Source organism: Aethalodelphis obliquidens, unplaced genomic scaffold (assembly GCF_003676395.1).
Source record: "Aethalodelphis obliquidens isolate GAN/ISIS:26980383/991018 unplaced genomic scaffold, ASM367639v1 scaffold8, whole genome shotgun sequence".
Taxonomy (NCBI): domain Eukaryota; kingdom Metazoa; phylum Chordata; class Mammalia; order Artiodactyla; family Delphinidae; genus Aethalodelphis; species Aethalodelphis obliquidens.
In genome coordinates this window covers 6,259,698-6,276,330 of record NW_020837952.1, presented here as the reverse complement: position 1 = coordinate 6,276,330, position 16,633 = coordinate 6,259,698, and the positions used below count along the sequence as shown (strand labels likewise).

Genomic DNA, 16,633 nt, shown 5'->3' with positions numbered 1-16,633 from the left:
GTATTTTTAGAAAACTTTTCTGTTTGTGATATGGAACAAAAAGAAAACAAGACGAGGGCTTCCCTGGTGGCGCAGTGGTTGAGAGTCCGCCTGCCGATACAGGGGACGCGGGTTCGTGCCCCGGCCCGGGAGGGTCCCGCGTGCCGCGGAGCGGCTGTGCCCGTGGGCCATGTCCGCTGGGCCTGCGCGTCCGGAGCCAGTGCTCCGCGACGGGAGAGGCCACAGCAGTGAGAGGCCCGCGTGCCGCAAAAAAAAAAAAACAAAATAAAAACGGTAAAAAGAAAACAAGACGAGCTTACTGGGAAATGCAGCGTCAATGCGAATTAACCCTGGAGCCCACTTCCAACCATACTGCTGTTCCTGAGCCCTAACATTGAAAATCTGGAACTGGAGCCTTGTGTGTATGCGTATGTGATATGTGTGTCTGGGGGTGGGGTGGGGTGGGGGAGATGCTGGTTTAGGGGAAAGTAAAGTAGGAAATACATAAGCTTCACTTTCCTCAGCTGTAAAATGGGGGCAATAATTCCCACTTCACCCACCCGTGGCACTATCCCAATTGCATCGCAGAGGTTGAAATGGAGTGGGGTGGGTAGCCCTGCATAGAGTGATTAAGAAAAGGGGTCTGAAACCTATTATCACATGCACACATTCATATTCTCTCACACCATTCTTTCAGTAAATATGCAAAAGTAAAGGAGGAGAGACATGAACTATAAAACCAGGAACTTTTTTTTTAATCAATTACAAACTAAATTACAAATAATGTTAATAGCAAGAACACTCAAGGACAAAAGGTGGGAGAAGAGAGACAAAATCATAAAAAAGAAAAAAAGCTTTTTTTTTTGAACATTCGCGTTACAAACCCCAAGGTGCACATGGCAACAAATCCCCACCGATTCCCACTTAAAAAACTGCTATAACCTGAAATATAAATATAATTGTTCATCCTTCTTTTAAAGAAATATTTTTTTCCCAATGTCCCCACTCAGGCACAGCCCTAAAAAAGTGTCAGCATTCTCAAAATGAGGTCTTAACCTTAACTTTCACTCCTATGGGCTGGCCTTCAGAGGGAGATGGAACCTAGCACCTGAAGAACTAAGAATCTTAAAAAGAAGAGAAAAATTCAAACATCTTTCACTTGCCTCATAAGGCCTCAGTGAAGCACAGTCCCTGACCCAGAGCCTCCCAGAGACCCCTTGCCTGTAGGAGGGACAGGCAAGAAGACTAGGAGCAATCATTTCTACTGCAGTCCCACCAGGACTGCAGAGACTGGGAGTCTGAGACAGGGAGTCTTGAGTCTCCCAGACTGTTAGGTGAGATGAAGCACTAAAACTAGGGTATAAACTGGTTGGATCTATTTTTTTAACCTAATTCTTTAAAACAGACCCCTCGCCATGTTTTTGTTTTGCTTGGTTTTCAAAAGTTCCAACTTAGTGCCCCTGCTATCAGTTGGCCTTACACAGGGCTGTGGGAGGTTTGGGGTCTCTGTCACCTGAAACACAGAAAATAATAATTGCGGGGCTTTCAGAGACTGGGATGGCAAACCCTATGTGGAGGAAGGAGAAACAGTCTTTTAACTTTTTTTTTTTTTTAAATACCAGCCCTCCTAAGCAATGACTAAGAGGAAGGGGAGAGCATGGTGCAGATTAAGTGCATGTAATATTGACGCTTCCTTTCCATTTCACCTATTTCTCCCCTCCACCCCCTCTCCCCAGAGTTGGCTGGCTAAGAGGGGCAGGTGAGTGCTAAGGCAGCCAGACAAGATCAGTGAGCTAAGAGCCCTGGGCCAAGCCAGATCATGCCCCCACTGGAGGAGAGGGTGAGACTGGGAGTAGGGGCTTGAGAAAGCCATCAGAGTCGAAGGTGAGGTACTGGCTTGGTCACATCCTGGAAGAAAGGGTGAGCCAAAGCTGCCTTTGCTGAAATCCGCTTGTTGGGGTCGTAGTGCAGCATTTGCTGGAGGGAGAGATGTATGCTGACGTCAGTAATGTGATAATGGAGTAAATGAGCAGCAGGTGTTTTGAGAAATCGGGAAACAATTCCTTTCACCCAAGGCAGAGTTCCCATTTCCCTCCTTCCTGTATCTAATGGGTGCACAACAGCGAGAGGGAAGCAGGTGCTAGGGAAATGCTAAGACCAGGAGTCCAGGGCCTCATTCTTCCTTCATCCTGGAAAAACCCTGCCCTGGGGGAGTGAATGAGAGGAAATGGGTGCCCACTCCCCACTCTCACCGATAACAAGCTCCGTCCATCTTCATCCAGGGGGGGCACAACTTTGCTAAAATCTTGCCTGGCCCACTTGGGGAAACTTGGCTTATAATCAGGCATAGAAGTAACTCCTGGCCAAACCACCTCATCTGGGGTCCCCAGAGTCCGAAAGATCCGGAAGAGTTGGTCGATCTCAGAATCTCCTGGGAATAGGGCCCGCCGGGTCACCTGAAAATGGGGAAAGAGGAAAAGCCAAGACCCACATTGACGTCAGTCAAAACTGCCCACTGGATGATGGAGGTTCCCACAGGCAGTGGAAGGTCAGCAGGGCCCCATGACTCCCTCCCCAGGGCCTTTCATGGGGTCAGTCAAACAGAGCCTGAGACAATGAAGTCCCTTCATCTGTCTCCTCGCCCCCTCCTTCCTTCCCCCAACCATGGCTTTGCAGATCCCCAAGGCTGGGTGGGGCTGGGAGGGGGTGAATGTCTGGGGTGCCACTGACATGTAGCAAAGGGATCCCAAGCCACTCACGGGGTGTGGGGTAGACACTGCGGTCATCCCCCCTCCTTGTGGTGCAGACACTTCTAGATAGGAGCACAGCGGGCAGAGACTGTGTCTTCCATTTCTTCTGTGTTCCCCACAGCACCTAGCGTGGTGCTGGGTACACACTAGGTGCTTAACAAATATTTTTTGATGAATTGAGAGATGAATATGGGCAATTGTAAAGTAATGCACTGGGGGATAAATGCACATTATATATATGGGCTAATGGTCTCCATGCCCCCAGTTACAACCCAGATAAGGGACCATAAAACATACTGCTGCTTTGATTTGGAAACTTAGCTCACTCCACTGTTGTATTAAAGGGGATGAGAGCTCCCTTATAAGACTGGGCCTCAGGGATCCTTCAATCTGAAAAGCCAGAGGTTGAGGGGGGATGTGATGTAAGTCTGCAGTTTAAATAAAAGGTGTGGGTAAGGTGAACACAGTTGACCTCACCACATTCCTGGTGCCCTACAATAAGGTCTACAGGCCAAATGAAGGGGACACTAAATGGAACTCATTTCCCAAGTATATGCAGGCTAAAGCTAAAACAGTTGCAGAAATGATTTAGCTCAATTCAGAGATAAGATATGTATACTGCATGCTAAAGCTGTTTGAGGATATCCTAACATTGTGGTTGACATCAGGGATGACAGTCCTATCCTTTCCCCACCACCCACTTTGTGCTACTCTAGAGGAAGGACCCTGTGATAAGAGAAGGGCCATGGGTCTAGGCCAAGAAACAGTTCTGTTGTTCTTGAATGTGGGGAGGAGGGGGCTGGGTAGAACTCGGGCATGCCTCCGTACCATCTCAGCAAAGATGCAGCCCAGGCTCCAGATGTCCACAGCTGTGGAGTAGTATTTGCAGCCCAGAAGGATTTCAGGTGCTCGGTACCACAGAGTCACCACCTGAGGACAAGCGTAGGAAGGGGAGGGGTGGTGTATGGGGCATGGAGATTCCCACATCTCACTTCCTCAGGACTACTCTGCTAACTCAGCTTCTTAACAAGCAACTTCTTTCCCTCCATCCTTCCCTTCCCTCTGATTTCCCCTAAGTAAAATAACTGGGTACAACTTCTTAGCCCAGAGTTAGCCTAGTCCATGGTTCTGGGGACCATATTTTCTGAACCCCCAATTTGCAACCTTCTTGGAAAACTTGAGGCAATCGGTCATAATTTTAATGGTGTGCCATCCAGCTCTCCTGGCTTGTTATCTATCAAAATGTGAACTCCGTGTATACTCTAAGACCTCTTAGGGTGTCAGAGATACTTTCCATCTAGTGAGAGAGAAACTGCTGGCCAGATAGTTACTAAAAACGTTGTGAATGTCCCTGTTAACACCTCCCAGGAAGTTCAGAGAAGACATGCAGAGAGGGACTCACCTCGTGGGTGTAAGTACGAACAGGGACTCCAAAGGCTCTGGCTAGTCCAAAGTCTGCTAGCTTGATGGCCCCCTCTGCGTTGATAAGCAGATTCTGAGGTTTGAGGTCTCGGTGCAGGACCCGATGAGAATGGCAGAAAGCTAGGCCCTGGAGCAGCTGGAACAGGTAGCTCTGACAAGGGGAGAAAAAAGAATGTGTTTTTCCATCACCGTGAGAACATTAGGGTCTCCTCTGTGCCTCCATAGTTCTACTAAAGCCTTCACTAGTTAGATAATAATTCCATGTTTACAAGCCATTTCCCTGATTGGACTGTAATCCCAGTGAGGATAAGGATCAGGTTTTATTCAGTTTTGCATTTCTTTTCCATATCCTGTGTTCAGCACATTGAAGGTGTTCAATAAATGTGTGTTGGATAAACGTTTGTTGATAGATGGAAAGTAGCTCTGGGAGTAAAGAACCCAGAAAAACAGACAATAGAGACTCACTGGCTATTTCTCCCACCAAGCAGGTGGAAAGGCTTTTTGGAGGGGTCTACCAAGTGCCCTCCAGTCCCATTTATCTGAGTTTCATCTCACCTTCCACCTGAGCTGCTAAGCTGACTCACTAGAGTTTCAACTTCTTTGATTCTCCTGCCCAGCCTTAGGGTTAATAAGTATAATGAGCAGTGAAGGAGCCACAAAAAAGGTATGTGTGATTGTGTGTGTGTGAGTGAGTGTGTGTGTATGTGTGTGTGTGTGTGTGTGTGTGTGTGTGTAGGGGGATGAGGGCTGGGAAGGAAGCTAAGATCACAAATCAACACTCAGTCTGGATTGCCTGCCTTCAGTCCCCCCAAGACACGCCCATGTTGGGAGGAGTTGATGTGAAGGATTACCTTTATGAGGGGAAGAGGAATGCCAGTGAGAGCAGAGGCATCCATGAATTTCTTGAGATCCTGGTGCAGAAACTCAAAAACCAGGTAGAGTTTGTTTTCTGTATGAATGACATCCAGCAGCCTAGGGAAGGGAGGTCCAGGGATAGAGGTGAGGGAGAGAAATGCCCAGACAACACAAACAGAAGGCATCCTCCTTTACTGTCAGAGCACCTCCCAGATACATACTTACTTGACAATATTAGGGTGGTTAAGCTCCTTTAGCAGAGAGATCTCTCGTATGGCAGTACTGGGTACACCCTCCGTCTCACTTGGAGAAGTTGGGAGAGCAGAGATGGGAATGTGGTTACAAATATTCCTTTTCTCCCAGCCCAGTGATTCTACCCCACCCCCTGCCTCCCCAGAGACACCACCCCAGCATCCCCTAGGAAAGTGAGAGAAGAGAAGGGGTGCTTCAGGGGTTAATTCATGGATGGACAGGACTGGCTTTTGGACACATTAAGGTCATTATTTCTTCTTTGCCCAGGGTTAGGTTAGCAAAGCCTCCTGGTGAAGGTGAAGAAGGTAACAGGTAAAAAAAAAAGGGGGGGGGGCGGGAGTAGCAGCACCCAGCCTCTCTAGAGGGGCCAGTGAGGTTCAACTGCCATTCTTTTGAAAGGGGGAGAGAATTCTAAGATGGGGGTGGGGTTGGGGCAGCGAGGAGGGCTCGTCATTCAAAAAGGTGCTCTTTACAGCTTACTGCAAAACCCAGCTCCACAGGGAGTCCTGGAACCCCCATCTCAGAGGCCTCCTTCCTCTTCCTGAGTCTTTCTGACTGTACATTTAGGGGCATCACCCGCCTTTAGGGAGGAAATTTTCCATGGATTCTACACTACCCTATAGTCTCCCCCGGGAAACCCTCTACTCGTCCTTCAACCCACCTCTCCACTTCAAAAGAAGTCCCTCCCTGCTACCTTCCGGTCCCTGGATGGCCACCGCCGGTTGGGGTGGGGGTAGGGGGCACTCAAGGAGCTCCCGAGTAAGGAGTCCCGGGTACAGAGGCCACTCACGTGTCCAGGCGGATTTTTTTAAGCGCCACCACTTCTCCCGTCACCTTGTTTTTGGCTTTGTACACAACTCCGTACGTGCCCTCTCCGATCTTTTCCACTTTTTGGAAGTTCTCCATGAAGCGCTAGCGAGTCGGGTCAGCCCGGCCCTGGAGCGGGGGCCTGGGAACCCTGCAGAAAGCGGCACCCAGCTCTCGGGGGCCGAGGAGGGGAAACAGGGCCCAGTACCGTGGCCCCAGGTCGGGATGGAACGCAGTGTATCTCTCGCTCTTGTCAATTTGTCCAACTTGAAACAATGTTACCGCCTTCCCCCAGTTCCCTACCGCCACCAGAAGCCCCGCCCCTCCTTCCCGCGTTTCCCTGGCTCCGCCCTCAGATCTTCCTATTGGTCAACGTCAGAGCGGGAGGGGCCAGCCCTGCGTCCCTCTCTGCAAACGACCCCGACCCGCGCAAGTTTGGTTCCGAGGGGCATTAAGACAAGTTTCAACGTAGGTGGGGAGGCTGAACACCTTTTTCCAAGTATCTGATTTGGGATCGAGTTTCCTACCTGTGTCCTGAGTCTATAGGGATTTCCTGATCTCTAATTCGCCGTTTTCACCACCCCTAGGAAAATGTGTATTGACCTAAGATTGAATGCCACCTGGTCCAGGGAGCCTCCTCTGAAAGCAGGAAGCTGGGAATCTCATTGTAAGGGTCTCCCGGGCCTCGGAGGAGTCGTTGCCTCCGTCTCTCAGCCTACCCCGATACTGTCTCTCTTTGATTTTGGATACAGGGTCACTACTTCTACAGTCTTTTTGAGAGGTTCCTGGTTTGACTCACAATAAATTGATCCACTCTCCCATGATGAATCGTGTGTGTCCGGTACGTGTTTTGTTTTGTAGCTGCCCTTCAGTCAGTTCTTTCCACGGGGGGATGGAGTGCTTTAAGATGAGCGTGACCCTGTGAAACCAGAAACTGTCACTGAGTAGCGGGATGTTCAGGGACCAGGATCCCTCCTCAGTTCTGCCTTTCTCAGGTCCTCCTGCTCCTCCCAGGCCTCCCCTGCAGGGAGAGGAGGAAGGGCTATGCAAATGAGCATCCGTTTCTTATATAGGGGCTTGTCCTACGCCCTAGCGCCTTTGGTTGCTGGAAAGAACAGGATGGATCTGGTGCTGAGAAAATGCCTTCTCCATGTGGCTGTGATGGGTGCTCTTCTGGCTGTGGGGGCCACAGAAGGTGAGTGTGGGGTGTGTGGACATGAGCAAGTGTGAATTTGGGGTTGCACACTTGCTCTGGTTTTCCCTTCCCTAATGGGAGATAACCAGCAATGCTTCTGGCATCTTCCACCCATTTGATTCAGTGAGGACATGGGCAACTGAGCTCCCTCCCCACATGAAGATTTGGGACTCAGCCTGAAAATAACTCCATTTGCTTGGAAGGGCAAGAGAATAGTGGGTCTTGGTGGCCCTAATTCTGAGACCCCCTGGGCAGTGAGCTGGAGCGGGGGCTCCAAGGGAGTAAAATGAGTGGGAGACTCTTTTAGGCAATGTCTCAGGCACTTGGGATAGGGTATTTAAAGTGAGGAGCAAGAGAATGTATTGGATAGAGGGTAAAGAGGCACCACATCCCCTCTTTGGGATGGGCATAGACGATCACAGCCCAGGCTTTTGTTCTGGGGCTGGGAGAGACAGGCAGAGGGGTCTCAGCTGAGCATCACATGAAAGAGCTCTGGGGGATTGGGGCCTCGTGACAGGAGCAAGGGGGGGAGGTGGTGGTGAGAGGGTCTGGAATGTCCCGTGCTGCTCTGAGGAGGGAGGGTTGGGAGTGGAGAAAGAATGGGGCATCTTATAATTCTCTCGCTCTCATGGTGGGATGCTCAGTGGGATGATTCCAGATCCTCCCCCAGCAGAATCAACCAGGTTTCTGGTACATATTAGAAATGGAGTGAGGATAGTCTCTGCTGTGCTGAAATAGCTGCATCATATTCCAGTGCCCCCCTTTCTCTAGATCCCTGGTCTCACAGACTTCTAGGACATTCTCCTTGATCTGACTTCCCTCATTCATGGTGCAGTTTCAAGTCTTTTTCTTTTACTGTGCTCCTTATTGTACTCTGGAAACATTCTGTTCATACGTGTCCACCTGAGGCTCTTAAAATATTGTGCTTACTTTTTGGATCCTGATTTTTAAGATCATAAGAAGACATTTTTAGATATTCATGAAATTTTGTACGGACTGGTTTCAATAATTTTGTCTAGTGTGAACTAGCATTGTGTTTATTCAAGAAAATATTTCTTCTTTACAGATACATACTGAATTTGTACGGTTTTAAATAACATTATGTCTGGGATTTGCTTGTGAATGCTTTAGCCAGGGACTTTCCTGGTGGTCCAGTGGTAAAGAATCCACCTTCCAATGCAGGGGTCACGGGTTAGATCCCTGGTCGGGGAATTAAGATCCCACATGCCGCGGGGGAACTAAACCTGCACACCACAACTACTGAGCTCGCGCGCCTCAAGGAGAGAGTCCACGTGCCACAAACTACAGAGCCCATGCGCTCTGGAGCCCCCACATCCTGGAGCCCACGCACCACAACTAGAGAGAGAAAACCCACACGCCACAACTAGAGAGAAGCCCGCACGCTGCAACAAAAGATCCCACATGCTGCAACTAAGACCTGACACAGCCAAAAAAAATAAAGGAAGGAAGGAAGGAAGAAAGGAAGGAAAGAAAGGAAGGAAAGGAAGAAAGGAAAGAAGGAAAGAAAGAAAGAAAGAAAGAAAGAAAGAAAGAAAAGAAAGAAAGAAAGAAAGAAAGAAAGAAAGAAAGAAAGAAAGAAAGAAAGGAAGGAAGGAAGAAAGGAAGAAAGAAAGAGGGCTTCCCTGGTGGCGCAGTGGTTGAGAGTCCGCCTGCCGATGCAGGGGACACGGGTTCGTGCCCCGGTCCGGAAAGATCCCACATGCCGCGGTGCGGCTGGGCCTGTGAGCCATGGCTGCTGAGCCTGCGCGTCCGGAGCCTGTGCTCCGCAACGGGAGAGGCCACAAGGGTGAGAGGCCTGCGTACCGCAAAAAAAAAAAAAAGAAAGAAAGAAAGAAAGAAAAGTACAGCATTAAAAATGAATACTGTAAAAGAGAAAATTAAATGCTTTAACCAAAAAACAAACCAACAACAAAGGATCGATAAAGCAAATGTGGCAAAATGTTGATAGTTGTTGGATCTGGGTGAGGCATGTGGAGAGCCATCATATCCTTTTCTTTCAGACCTCTCTCTTGGTCAGTTATAATAATTTTGTTTGTCCCCACTCCCAATTTCTACCTGCCTCTGGTCCATCCTCCTCACTGCTTGCTGAAGTGATCCTTCTAAAACGCAAATCTGATCATATTCCAAAAGTTCTGAAGGGTAAATTTTATGGTATGTGAATTACATCTCAATACAACAAACAAAAATCATCTGAGGTGGTCTTGCCTACAAGATAAAGGCCAAACTCCTTCGCCTGGCACTCAAAGCCCCCACCCCATCTTCTTGGCCTCATCTCTCACGGTGTACCTCAACCACATTGCTGGTGGTCCCCTATCATGCCATGTGCTTCCATGCCTCCATGCATCTGCTCATGCTGGGCCTTCTGCCTAGAATGCTTTATGCCACAGGCCAGCTCCTCATTGGATCCTTCCCAGTCTACCAGAGTGGAATTAATCTGTTTATTCTGTCATTTTGTTGTACATCGTGCATGTTTATTATGGCTCATATTAAGCAGTGCCTTGAATTATAGTAATTTATGCATATGTCTGTTTCATCTACTTTAACCTGAATCTCTTTAGGACCATTTCTTTTTCATTTCTTAAGTTCTTTGCACCTAGCACAGTGCCTGGTACATGGTGGGTATTGGGTAAATTAAAATGCACTTTGAATGTGAGAATGAGTGATGTGACATGGGACACTGTGGTCCCCTGAGAAGGGAGTGATGACCTGAGGGTCCTCATTATACCTTCCTTTTAGGACCCAGAGACCGGGACTGGCTTGGTGTCTCAAGGCAGCTCAGAACTAAAGCATGGAATAGGCAGCTATATCCAGAGTGGACAGAAAGCCAGGGGCCTCACTGCTGGAGAGGTAGGAACTTGGCAATTTCTGGGAGGGTATGGTGGGAATGGGGTGGGGAGAGGAGAGGAGCAAGGACTGGGTTGAATGTCGGTTGAGAAGACAGAAAGGGAAAAGGCATATGGGGAGGGGAAGCCAAGGAGTCCCAGCTAACGCAGCTGCCCTTTCCAGGTGGCCAGGTATCTCTGAAGGTCAGCAATGATGGGCCTACACTGCGTGGGGCAAACGCCTCCTTCTCTATTGCCCTGCACTTCCCTGAAAGCCAAAAGGTGCTGTCAGATGGGCAGGTCATCTGGGCCAACAACACCATCATTAACGGTGGGTACCACTCCACTCCAGGCCTCATTCCCAGGGCTCAGCTCATGCCCTTTCTCCTTCTTCTTCTTTTTTTTAAACAAATTATATATGTACTTAGATTAGAAAACACAGATAAAGCACAAAGAAAAAAAAAATTGTAGTCCCCAAAATGGGGGACAGAAGACCCAGTGGATTTAGAAGTTGGACAGACTTGGATTTAAACCTGTTACCAGTATGTGACCCTGGGCAAGTCACTTAATTGTCTTGTGCTTCCATTCCCTTAATCTGTAGAATAGGGATGATACTACTTTAAAAGGTTGTTGTAAGGATTAAAATGTGATAATATATAAAGAATTTAGCATAATGCCTGCCCTAGCCTACAGTAAAGGCTCAATAGATGTTAGCTGGTGCTGTTATTTTTACTTTTATCCCACTAGCCAGAGCAAATCTTTCTAAACATTTTGATACATTTCCAATCTCTTTCTCTCCAATCTCTATGTATTATACTTACATAGGTATCTTTTTTTTTTTTTTTTTTTTTGGCCGCTCAACATGGAGGATCTTAGTTCCCTGACCAGGGATTGAACCCATGCCCCCTGCATTGGAAAAGTGGAGTCTTTTAACCACTGGACCACCAGAGAAGTCCCTACAAAGGAATCTTTAATTATAGTTTCCATTCTCCCCACTACCACCCACAGTGGGTTATATCAAGGAGAATATATTTTGTAGCTAGGGAGTATTCCCAGAGCCCTGCTCTGGGAGCCATGTTAAAGGTTTTGGTGTATAATAAGGAAAGCCAGGGTTTGCGGGTGACTTTGTATCTTCCTTTCAGGGAGCCAGGTGTGGGGAGGACAGCCAGTGTATCCCCAAGAACCTGATGATACCTGCATCTTCCCCGATGGGAGGGCCTGTCCGTCTGGCCCTTCACCTCAGAGAAGAAGCTTTGTTTATGTCTGGAAGACCTGGGGTGAGAGACTCCCTTCTCTGGCCTGTCACCCACACTTGGATTCATCTCTTCCTACCTGATCCCTTTTCTTTTGGTCCCACCCCTAAACTCTGTGAGTTTCCCTAATCTTCACCTCCCCATGATTCCGTCTTCTTCCACAGCACCTAGCTAACTCTATTACACTTCTTTCTGGGAACCCTTCTCCAATTACAGTCCCATCCCATGGAACCCCTCGTTAGGACTCCTTTCCTGCCCTCATATACAAACTTCCAAACACCCTCTGAAATAACCATCCTCTCAATATATCTCCTGACCTTCCTTCTCTGGTGCCCTGTCTCTAACCCTTCCCCAGTCCCCTTTGACCAGTAACCCCCTTCTCTACTCTTCTTTCTGAAAACCTCAGGCCAATACTGGCAAGTTCTCGGGGGCCCAGTGTCTGGACTGAGCATTGGGACAGGCAAGGCAGTGCTGGGCACACACATCATGGAAGTGACTGTCTACCACCGCCGGGGGTCCCAGAGCTACGTATCCCTCGCTCACTCCCGCTCAGCCTTCACCATTACTGGTAAGGACTTAGGAAGGGACAAGATGAGTCTCAGGGCAGGAGGAGGTGGGGAAGCTTGGCTGGGCAGGAAAGGGGAAAGAGGAAATGGTGTGTAGGGGCACCTTATAGGGGCAGAGCCAGGAAGACATGGGCAGAGGAATGTGGGGCTTGGAGCCAGTGAAGGGCCAGGCAGCTTGGGGTTAGAGGATGTGGCTGTGAAAGAAGAAGCTGTGGCCCAGACCTGGTTCTCACCTTTTCTGGCTCCAATCTCAGACCAGGTGCCCTTCTCTGTGAGCGTGTCTCAGCTGCAGGCCTTGGATGGAATGAACAATCACTTCCTGAGAAAGCAACCTCTGACCTTTGCCCTCCGGCTCCACGACCCCAGTGGCTATTTGGCTGGGGCTGACCTCTCCTACACCTGGGACTTTGGAGACAGTACTGGGACCCTGATCTCTCGGGCACTTGTGGTCACTCACACTTACCTAGAGTCTGGCCCAGTCACTGCACAGGTGGTGCTACAGGCTGCCATTCCTCTCACCTCCTGTGGCTCCTCCCCAGTTCCAGGCACCACAGCTGGGCATGTGCCAACTGCAGAAATCGTGGGCACTACACCTGCTCAGGTGCCAACTGCAGAGCCCTCTGGAACCACAGCTGTGCAAGTACCAACTGCAGAGGGCACAGGTACCACAGCTGGCCAAGTGCCTACTGCAGAAGTCGTGGGCACTACACCTGCTCAAGTGCCAACTGCAGAGCCCTCTGGAACCACAGCTGTGCAAATACCAACTGCAGAGGGCACAGGTACCACAGCTGAGCAGGTACTAGCCTCAGAAGTCATAAGTACCACACCTGCAGAGATGCCAACTGCAGAGGCCATAGGTACGACACCTGAAGTGTCAACTGCAGAACCCTCTGGAACCACAGTTGCACAGGTAACAACTACAGAGCTGGTGGAGACCACAGCTGGAGAGGTACCCACCCCTGAGCCTGACAGTCCAGATGCCAGCCCATTCTTGTCTACAGAAGGTATTACAGGTAAGAGGGCCAGAATGAATGAGGTTCATTGAGGTGGGGGCATTTGTCACAGCTCTAAAGACCTGAAAGACTTATTCTGGATCCAGATGTTACCCAATCCTTAGCTTACCAGTGGAGTCCCTTCAGAGTCTGCACTGGTTTTAAAGCCCCCCAAGTTCCCCTTAATGGTATGGAAGAGATCCAGAGTTCAGGAAACCAGGGTCTTCTCCTAGGCCATGGGGAGAGAGCTTGTTGCTCCTATGTCTCTGAAAAGACCTGTTCCCTAAAGTGAAGGTCAGGGAGCAGTCTGTGATCATTTACATAATACTTATATCTCATTTTCTGATTAAGTGTAAATGCATAGAAATCTTTCCCAGTTTCTAACACCATTTCCCACCTCTGGATTCCCATCCCAAAGTAGGTTTACCTGGAATTGTGGTAGAAACACTGAAAAGGGAGGAATAAGATAGTGACACTATAATGAGTTAACATACATCAAGTGTCTAACCCAGGACCTGGCACAGTGTGGGGTGTGATAAACATTTGGGATTTTTAAAACTCCAGCTCTACCCCTAAGTGTGACTCTGGGGCAGTCATTTCTCCTTCTGGGCCTCAGTTTCCTTATCTATAAAATGAGATTTCCCAGCTCTTGCCTGATTCCAAGCCTGGATCCAGTAGCTCTGGCTCTACCTGGAAAAATGCCTGCTTGGCCTGTTTCCAGGTGTCATTTGTCTCATGACTTTGCCTCTTCAATCCTCTCCTGCCAGGCTCCCAGAGCCCCCTGCTGGATGACACAGCCACCTTAATCCTGGTGAAGCGACAAGTCCCCCTGGATTGTGTTCTGTATCGATATGGCTCCTTTTCCCTCACCCTGGACATTGTCCGTGAGTCTTGCCTACTTTGGGAGCTGGTGGAGGGAAGGCGTGTGCGGCTTAGGGCTGCCCAGTGGAAGCACACCCTGGAAGGAGTTACCCACCTGAACAAGAATACCCAAATCCCAGGGTTTTCATTTGAAGGCATGAGGATGGGATCGGGGAGGTAGCCCGAGGACCTTCCTGTCCGTGGGCCTTTAGGGAGGACTGGTAGAGGAGTCCCAGACTTAAAACCTTGCACCTTTGCAGAGGGTATTGAGAGTGCTGAGATCCTGCAGGCTGTGCCATCCAGTGAAGGAGATGCATTTGAGCTGACTGTGTCTTGCCAAGGCGGGTGAGTGTCCCACTGATTGCCCCGAGAACTCTCGGGTTGACTGCTGCCCTGCTCTCTGGTGTCTACTGTTCCTTCCCAGACTCCCTGACATAAGCTGACATCTCTCCCAGGCTACCCAAGGAGGCCTGCATAGACATCTCATCGCCAGGGTGCCAGCCCCCTGCCCAGCGGCTGTGTCAGCCTGTGCCACCCAGCCCAGACTGCCAGCTGGTTCTGCACCAGGTACTGAAGGGCGGCTCGGGGACCTACTGCCTCAATGTGTCTTTGGCTGATGCCGACAGCCTGGCAATGGTCAGCACCCAGCTTGTCATGCCTGGTAGGTACTTGGACAAGAGGTAGGATGAAGAAGGGGAGTGGTAGAGGATATGTGACAGGAAGCAGATGCTGACTATAGCTATGTCTGGGATTCTGCCTGTAGGTCAAGAAGCAGGCTTCGGGCAGGCTCCCCTGTTCTTGGGCATCTTGCTGGTATTGATGGCTTTGCTGCTCGCATCTCTGGTATATAGGTGAGAGCCACACCACGCCGCTCACACCCCCTTATCCCTTAGCACCACCGCTCATGATGGAACCACCACCCCCTTCAAGAAAGCATAGTGTCCAGGAAAGAGCCCAGATTTGGAAGTTAAACAGGTCTAGGCTGCATGCAGTCTTGCTGGTGGGATCTTGGGGAAGTAGCTTAACCTTTCTGAGCCTCTGAAAGGTAGGAAAACTGATACCTGCCTTGTGAGGCTGTTGTCAGGATTCTGGACAATGGGTAAAGCACCTGGTTCTGAAGCAAGAGTGCAATAAATGATGATCTTGATGATTTTTGTTATGAATAATATCAAGAGTGGAGAAGGCTGGGTGAAGTGAGTTCTCCACCTGCATGAAGGGCAAATCCCTAGGTCTGGGGTGCCAAGGGCCTCAAAGCAGGGAAGCTTGTAGGGTGAGAGGGGAATGGACAGAGGTTACCACAGAAATAAGAAAGGATGAACTCTGTTGGTGAGAAGGAGGGGAAGGAGCCAGGATCAAGGCCAAGGAAACCTGGGATATGATTTATCCTCTTGGCTGGAGAAGCACAAACAGGTTGCCATTGACTACCACTAACCAGTATCCCTGCTTTTCTCCCAATATCAGGAGAAGACGTACAAAGCAGGGCCGAGCTCTCCCCCTTCCCCAGCTGCCACCCGGCAGAACCCAGTGGCTACGTCTGCCCTGGGTCTTCCGTTCTTGCCCCATTGGTGAGAGCAGCCCCCTCCTCAGTGGGCAGCAGGTCTGAGTACTCTCACGTGATGTCATGATTTACCCAGCGTGGACAGCAATGCCTATCTTTTCTCCAGTCTTCCCTTGGAAACTACCATTGCCTGAAATAAAGACTCAGAACCTGGAGCTGTTATTTCCTTACTTCTGGGAGAATCTATGTCAATAAAGGAGTGGAGGTATAAAGGAAGGAGGTGTACCACTTACTTAACAGATATCCCAGTGGGAAAAAAAGTCATTTTATTCAGATGAGGCACTTTCAATGTATTGTTTGTGACGTGTGTGTGTATGTGTGTGTGTGCACATGTGCATGGGGAATAGTGGAGATGGTGCAGGATAATAAATACTGTGAGGGTGAAGGAACACTCCCCTGAGCTGGCAGGAGTGTTTGGCAGCAATGTACAGAGCCTAGGGAGTAGAGTCCAGGCACAAGGAGGTGGGCTTAAGGCTGGCTTGGAGGCTGAGATGTCCCCCCTCAGCATAAGAAGCCAAAGAAATTGGAGGAGCGGGGGGGTGGGCCCACGAGCATGGGCATCTGGTTCCTGTGGGTAATCTTGATCTGGAAAGGAAGGAGGCGCATTCAGAGATAAGACCTAGTGCCTTGGGGCTGGAGCAGCAGAGATTTAGGGGAAAATCTGTAGGGTTCAGGGTGGGTTGCCAGGGTCCTAAAGAGGCCATGGTAGGAAGGCCAGGGGCTGAGAAATCAGGATTTGGGAGGAAGGGTGCACAGGGGAACTTGAGGCCTCAGCAGGAAGTAAAGAAGCTGTGGAATGGAAATTTAGGATCCACGGAGCCTGGGGGTTCAGTTTTTGGCAGGCATAGGCAATACTCACTGTACAGGGTGTCTGCATCCAGGGTTCTCCATCAATTTGCATGGGGAGGGTTTTTGTGGTGCTGTGTGAGGTCAAGGCAGATTGGTGGCAATTTCTTTATCAACCGAGTACCAAAACTCTGTTCTTAGGTTGGCCTTGAGACCCTTTGTTACTGAGGAAGGTCTGGTACAGTCCCTCCCCACCATTCCCATACCCTTCTGCTTTCCTGGTCCCACTCCTTCCCTCAGAGCCCCCAGCTTGAGTTTTCCTTACTGGAAGGTGATCTCAGAGCACTTGGCTAGCCGATGTCCAGCATTCTTGAGCTTGGTATAGATCTGGCCCATCTCAATTGCACCCTCCAGCCCTACTACTTCCAGCCGCTTGTCGCTTAGGTCTGGGGGGGTGGGAGGTAGGGAGACAGGTTTTGTAGAAGCAGGGTTCCTCTGAAGAGAGTCACACCTT

General features: G+C 49.6%; 3 protein-coding genes across 10 annotated transcripts in view; 1 reads left to right on the top strand and 2 right to left on the bottom strand.

Annotated features, from left to right (window-relative positions):
* Positions 1-711: 711 nt before the first annotated feature.
* Positions 712-6,402, bottom strand: CDK2 (cyclin dependent kinase 2). Of its 3 annotated transcripts, XM_027106592.1 has the most exons (8): positions 6,049-6,225; positions 5,232-5,309; positions 5,003-5,123; positions 4,132-4,302; positions 3,558-3,659; positions 2,739-2,882; positions 2,232-2,435; positions 712-1,956 (listed from the first exon to the last, which is right to left on the bottom strand). In XM_027106592.1, the coding sequence occupies exons 1-8, from the start codon at positions 6,162-6,164 to the stop codon at positions 1,852-1,854; spliced, it is 1,041 nt and encodes a 346-aa protein (XP_026962393.1). In that variant the 5' UTR covers positions 6,165-6,225; the 3' UTR covers positions 712-1,851. The 3 variants fall into 3 exon arrangements, with proteins under 3 accessions (XP_026962393.1, XP_026962394.1, XP_026962396.1); XM_027106593.1 differs by lacking the exon at positions 2,739-2,882 and having other exon boundaries at positions 6,049-6,402; XM_027106595.1 differs by lacking the exon at positions 712-1,956 and having other exon boundaries at positions 2,323-2,435; positions 2,739-2,791; positions 6,049-6,402.
* Positions 6,403-6,871: 469 nt separating this feature from the next.
* DGKA (diacylglycerol kinase alpha) overlaps positions 6,872-16,633 on the bottom strand; it is a 28,998-nt gene continuing 19,236 nt past the window's right edge. The window contains exons 22-25 of one of the 4 annotated variants that reach the window (XM_027106587.1): positions 16,445-16,565; positions 16,193-16,253; positions 12,156-12,216; positions 6,872-6,984 (exon numbers count right to left, since the gene is read on the bottom strand). In XM_027106587.1, coding sequence (XP_026962388.1) covers positions 12,205-12,216; positions 16,193-16,253; positions 16,445-16,565 — 194 coding nt within the window. In that variant the 3' untranslated portion in view covers positions 6,872-6,984; positions 12,156-12,204. Of the gene's footprint in view, positions 6,985-12,155; positions 12,217-15,566; positions 15,919-16,192; positions 16,566-16,633 lie in introns of those variants that run through there. The other 3 variants (XM_027106586.1, XM_027106585.1, XM_027106588.1) reach the window with 3 other exon arrangements.
* On the top strand, positions 7,139-15,488 carry PMEL (premelanosome protein). 3 transcript variants are annotated; one of them, XM_027106590.1, is made up of 12 exons: positions 7,139-7,260; positions 10,018-10,128; positions 10,288-10,434; positions 11,246-11,380; positions 11,763-11,924; positions 12,177-12,584; positions 12,702-12,935; positions 13,682-13,798; positions 14,036-14,120; positions 14,231-14,436; positions 14,539-14,626; positions 15,237-15,488. In XM_027106590.1, exons 1-12 carry the CDS (start codon positions 7,185-7,187, stop codon positions 15,376-15,378), a joined length of 1,911 nt encoding a protein of 636 aa, XP_026962391.1. In that variant the 5' UTR covers positions 7,139-7,184; the 3' UTR covers positions 15,379-15,488. The 3 variants fall into 3 exon arrangements, with proteins under 3 accessions (XP_026962391.1, XP_026962392.1, XP_026962390.1); XM_027106591.1 differs by having other exon boundaries at positions 12,462-12,935; XM_027106589.1 differs by having other exon boundaries at positions 12,177-12,935.

Excerpts from the sequence above, each read along its gene's own strand:
- CDK2 (XM_027106592.1), bottom strand. The coding sequence starts at position 6,164 with ATGGAGAACTTCCAAAAAGTGGAAAAGATCGGAGAGGGCACGTACGGA. Across the intron at positions 4,303-5,002 it reads TTCCTCTTCCCCTCATAAAG|AGCTACCTGTTCCAGCTGCT; the intron begins GTAATCCTTCAC and ends TCCCCTTGTCAG. Across the intron at positions 2,883-3,557 it reads GCTGCATCTTTGCTGAGATG|CACCTAGTGTGTACCCAGCA; the intron begins GTACGGAGGCAT and ends ATATTTGTTAAG.
- PMEL (XM_027106589.1), top strand. The coding sequence starts at position 7,185 with ATGGATCTGGTGCTGAGAAAATGCCTTCTCCATGTGGCTGTGATGGGT. Across the intron at positions 7,261-10,017 it reads GGCTGTGGGGGCCACAGAAG|GACCCAGAGACCGGGACTGG; the intron begins GTGAGTGTGGGG and ends CCTTCCTTTTAG. Across the intron at positions 11,381-11,762 it reads TTATGTCTGGAAGACCTGGG|GCCAATACTGGCAAGTTCTC; the intron begins GTGAGAGACTCC and ends TGAAAACCTCAG.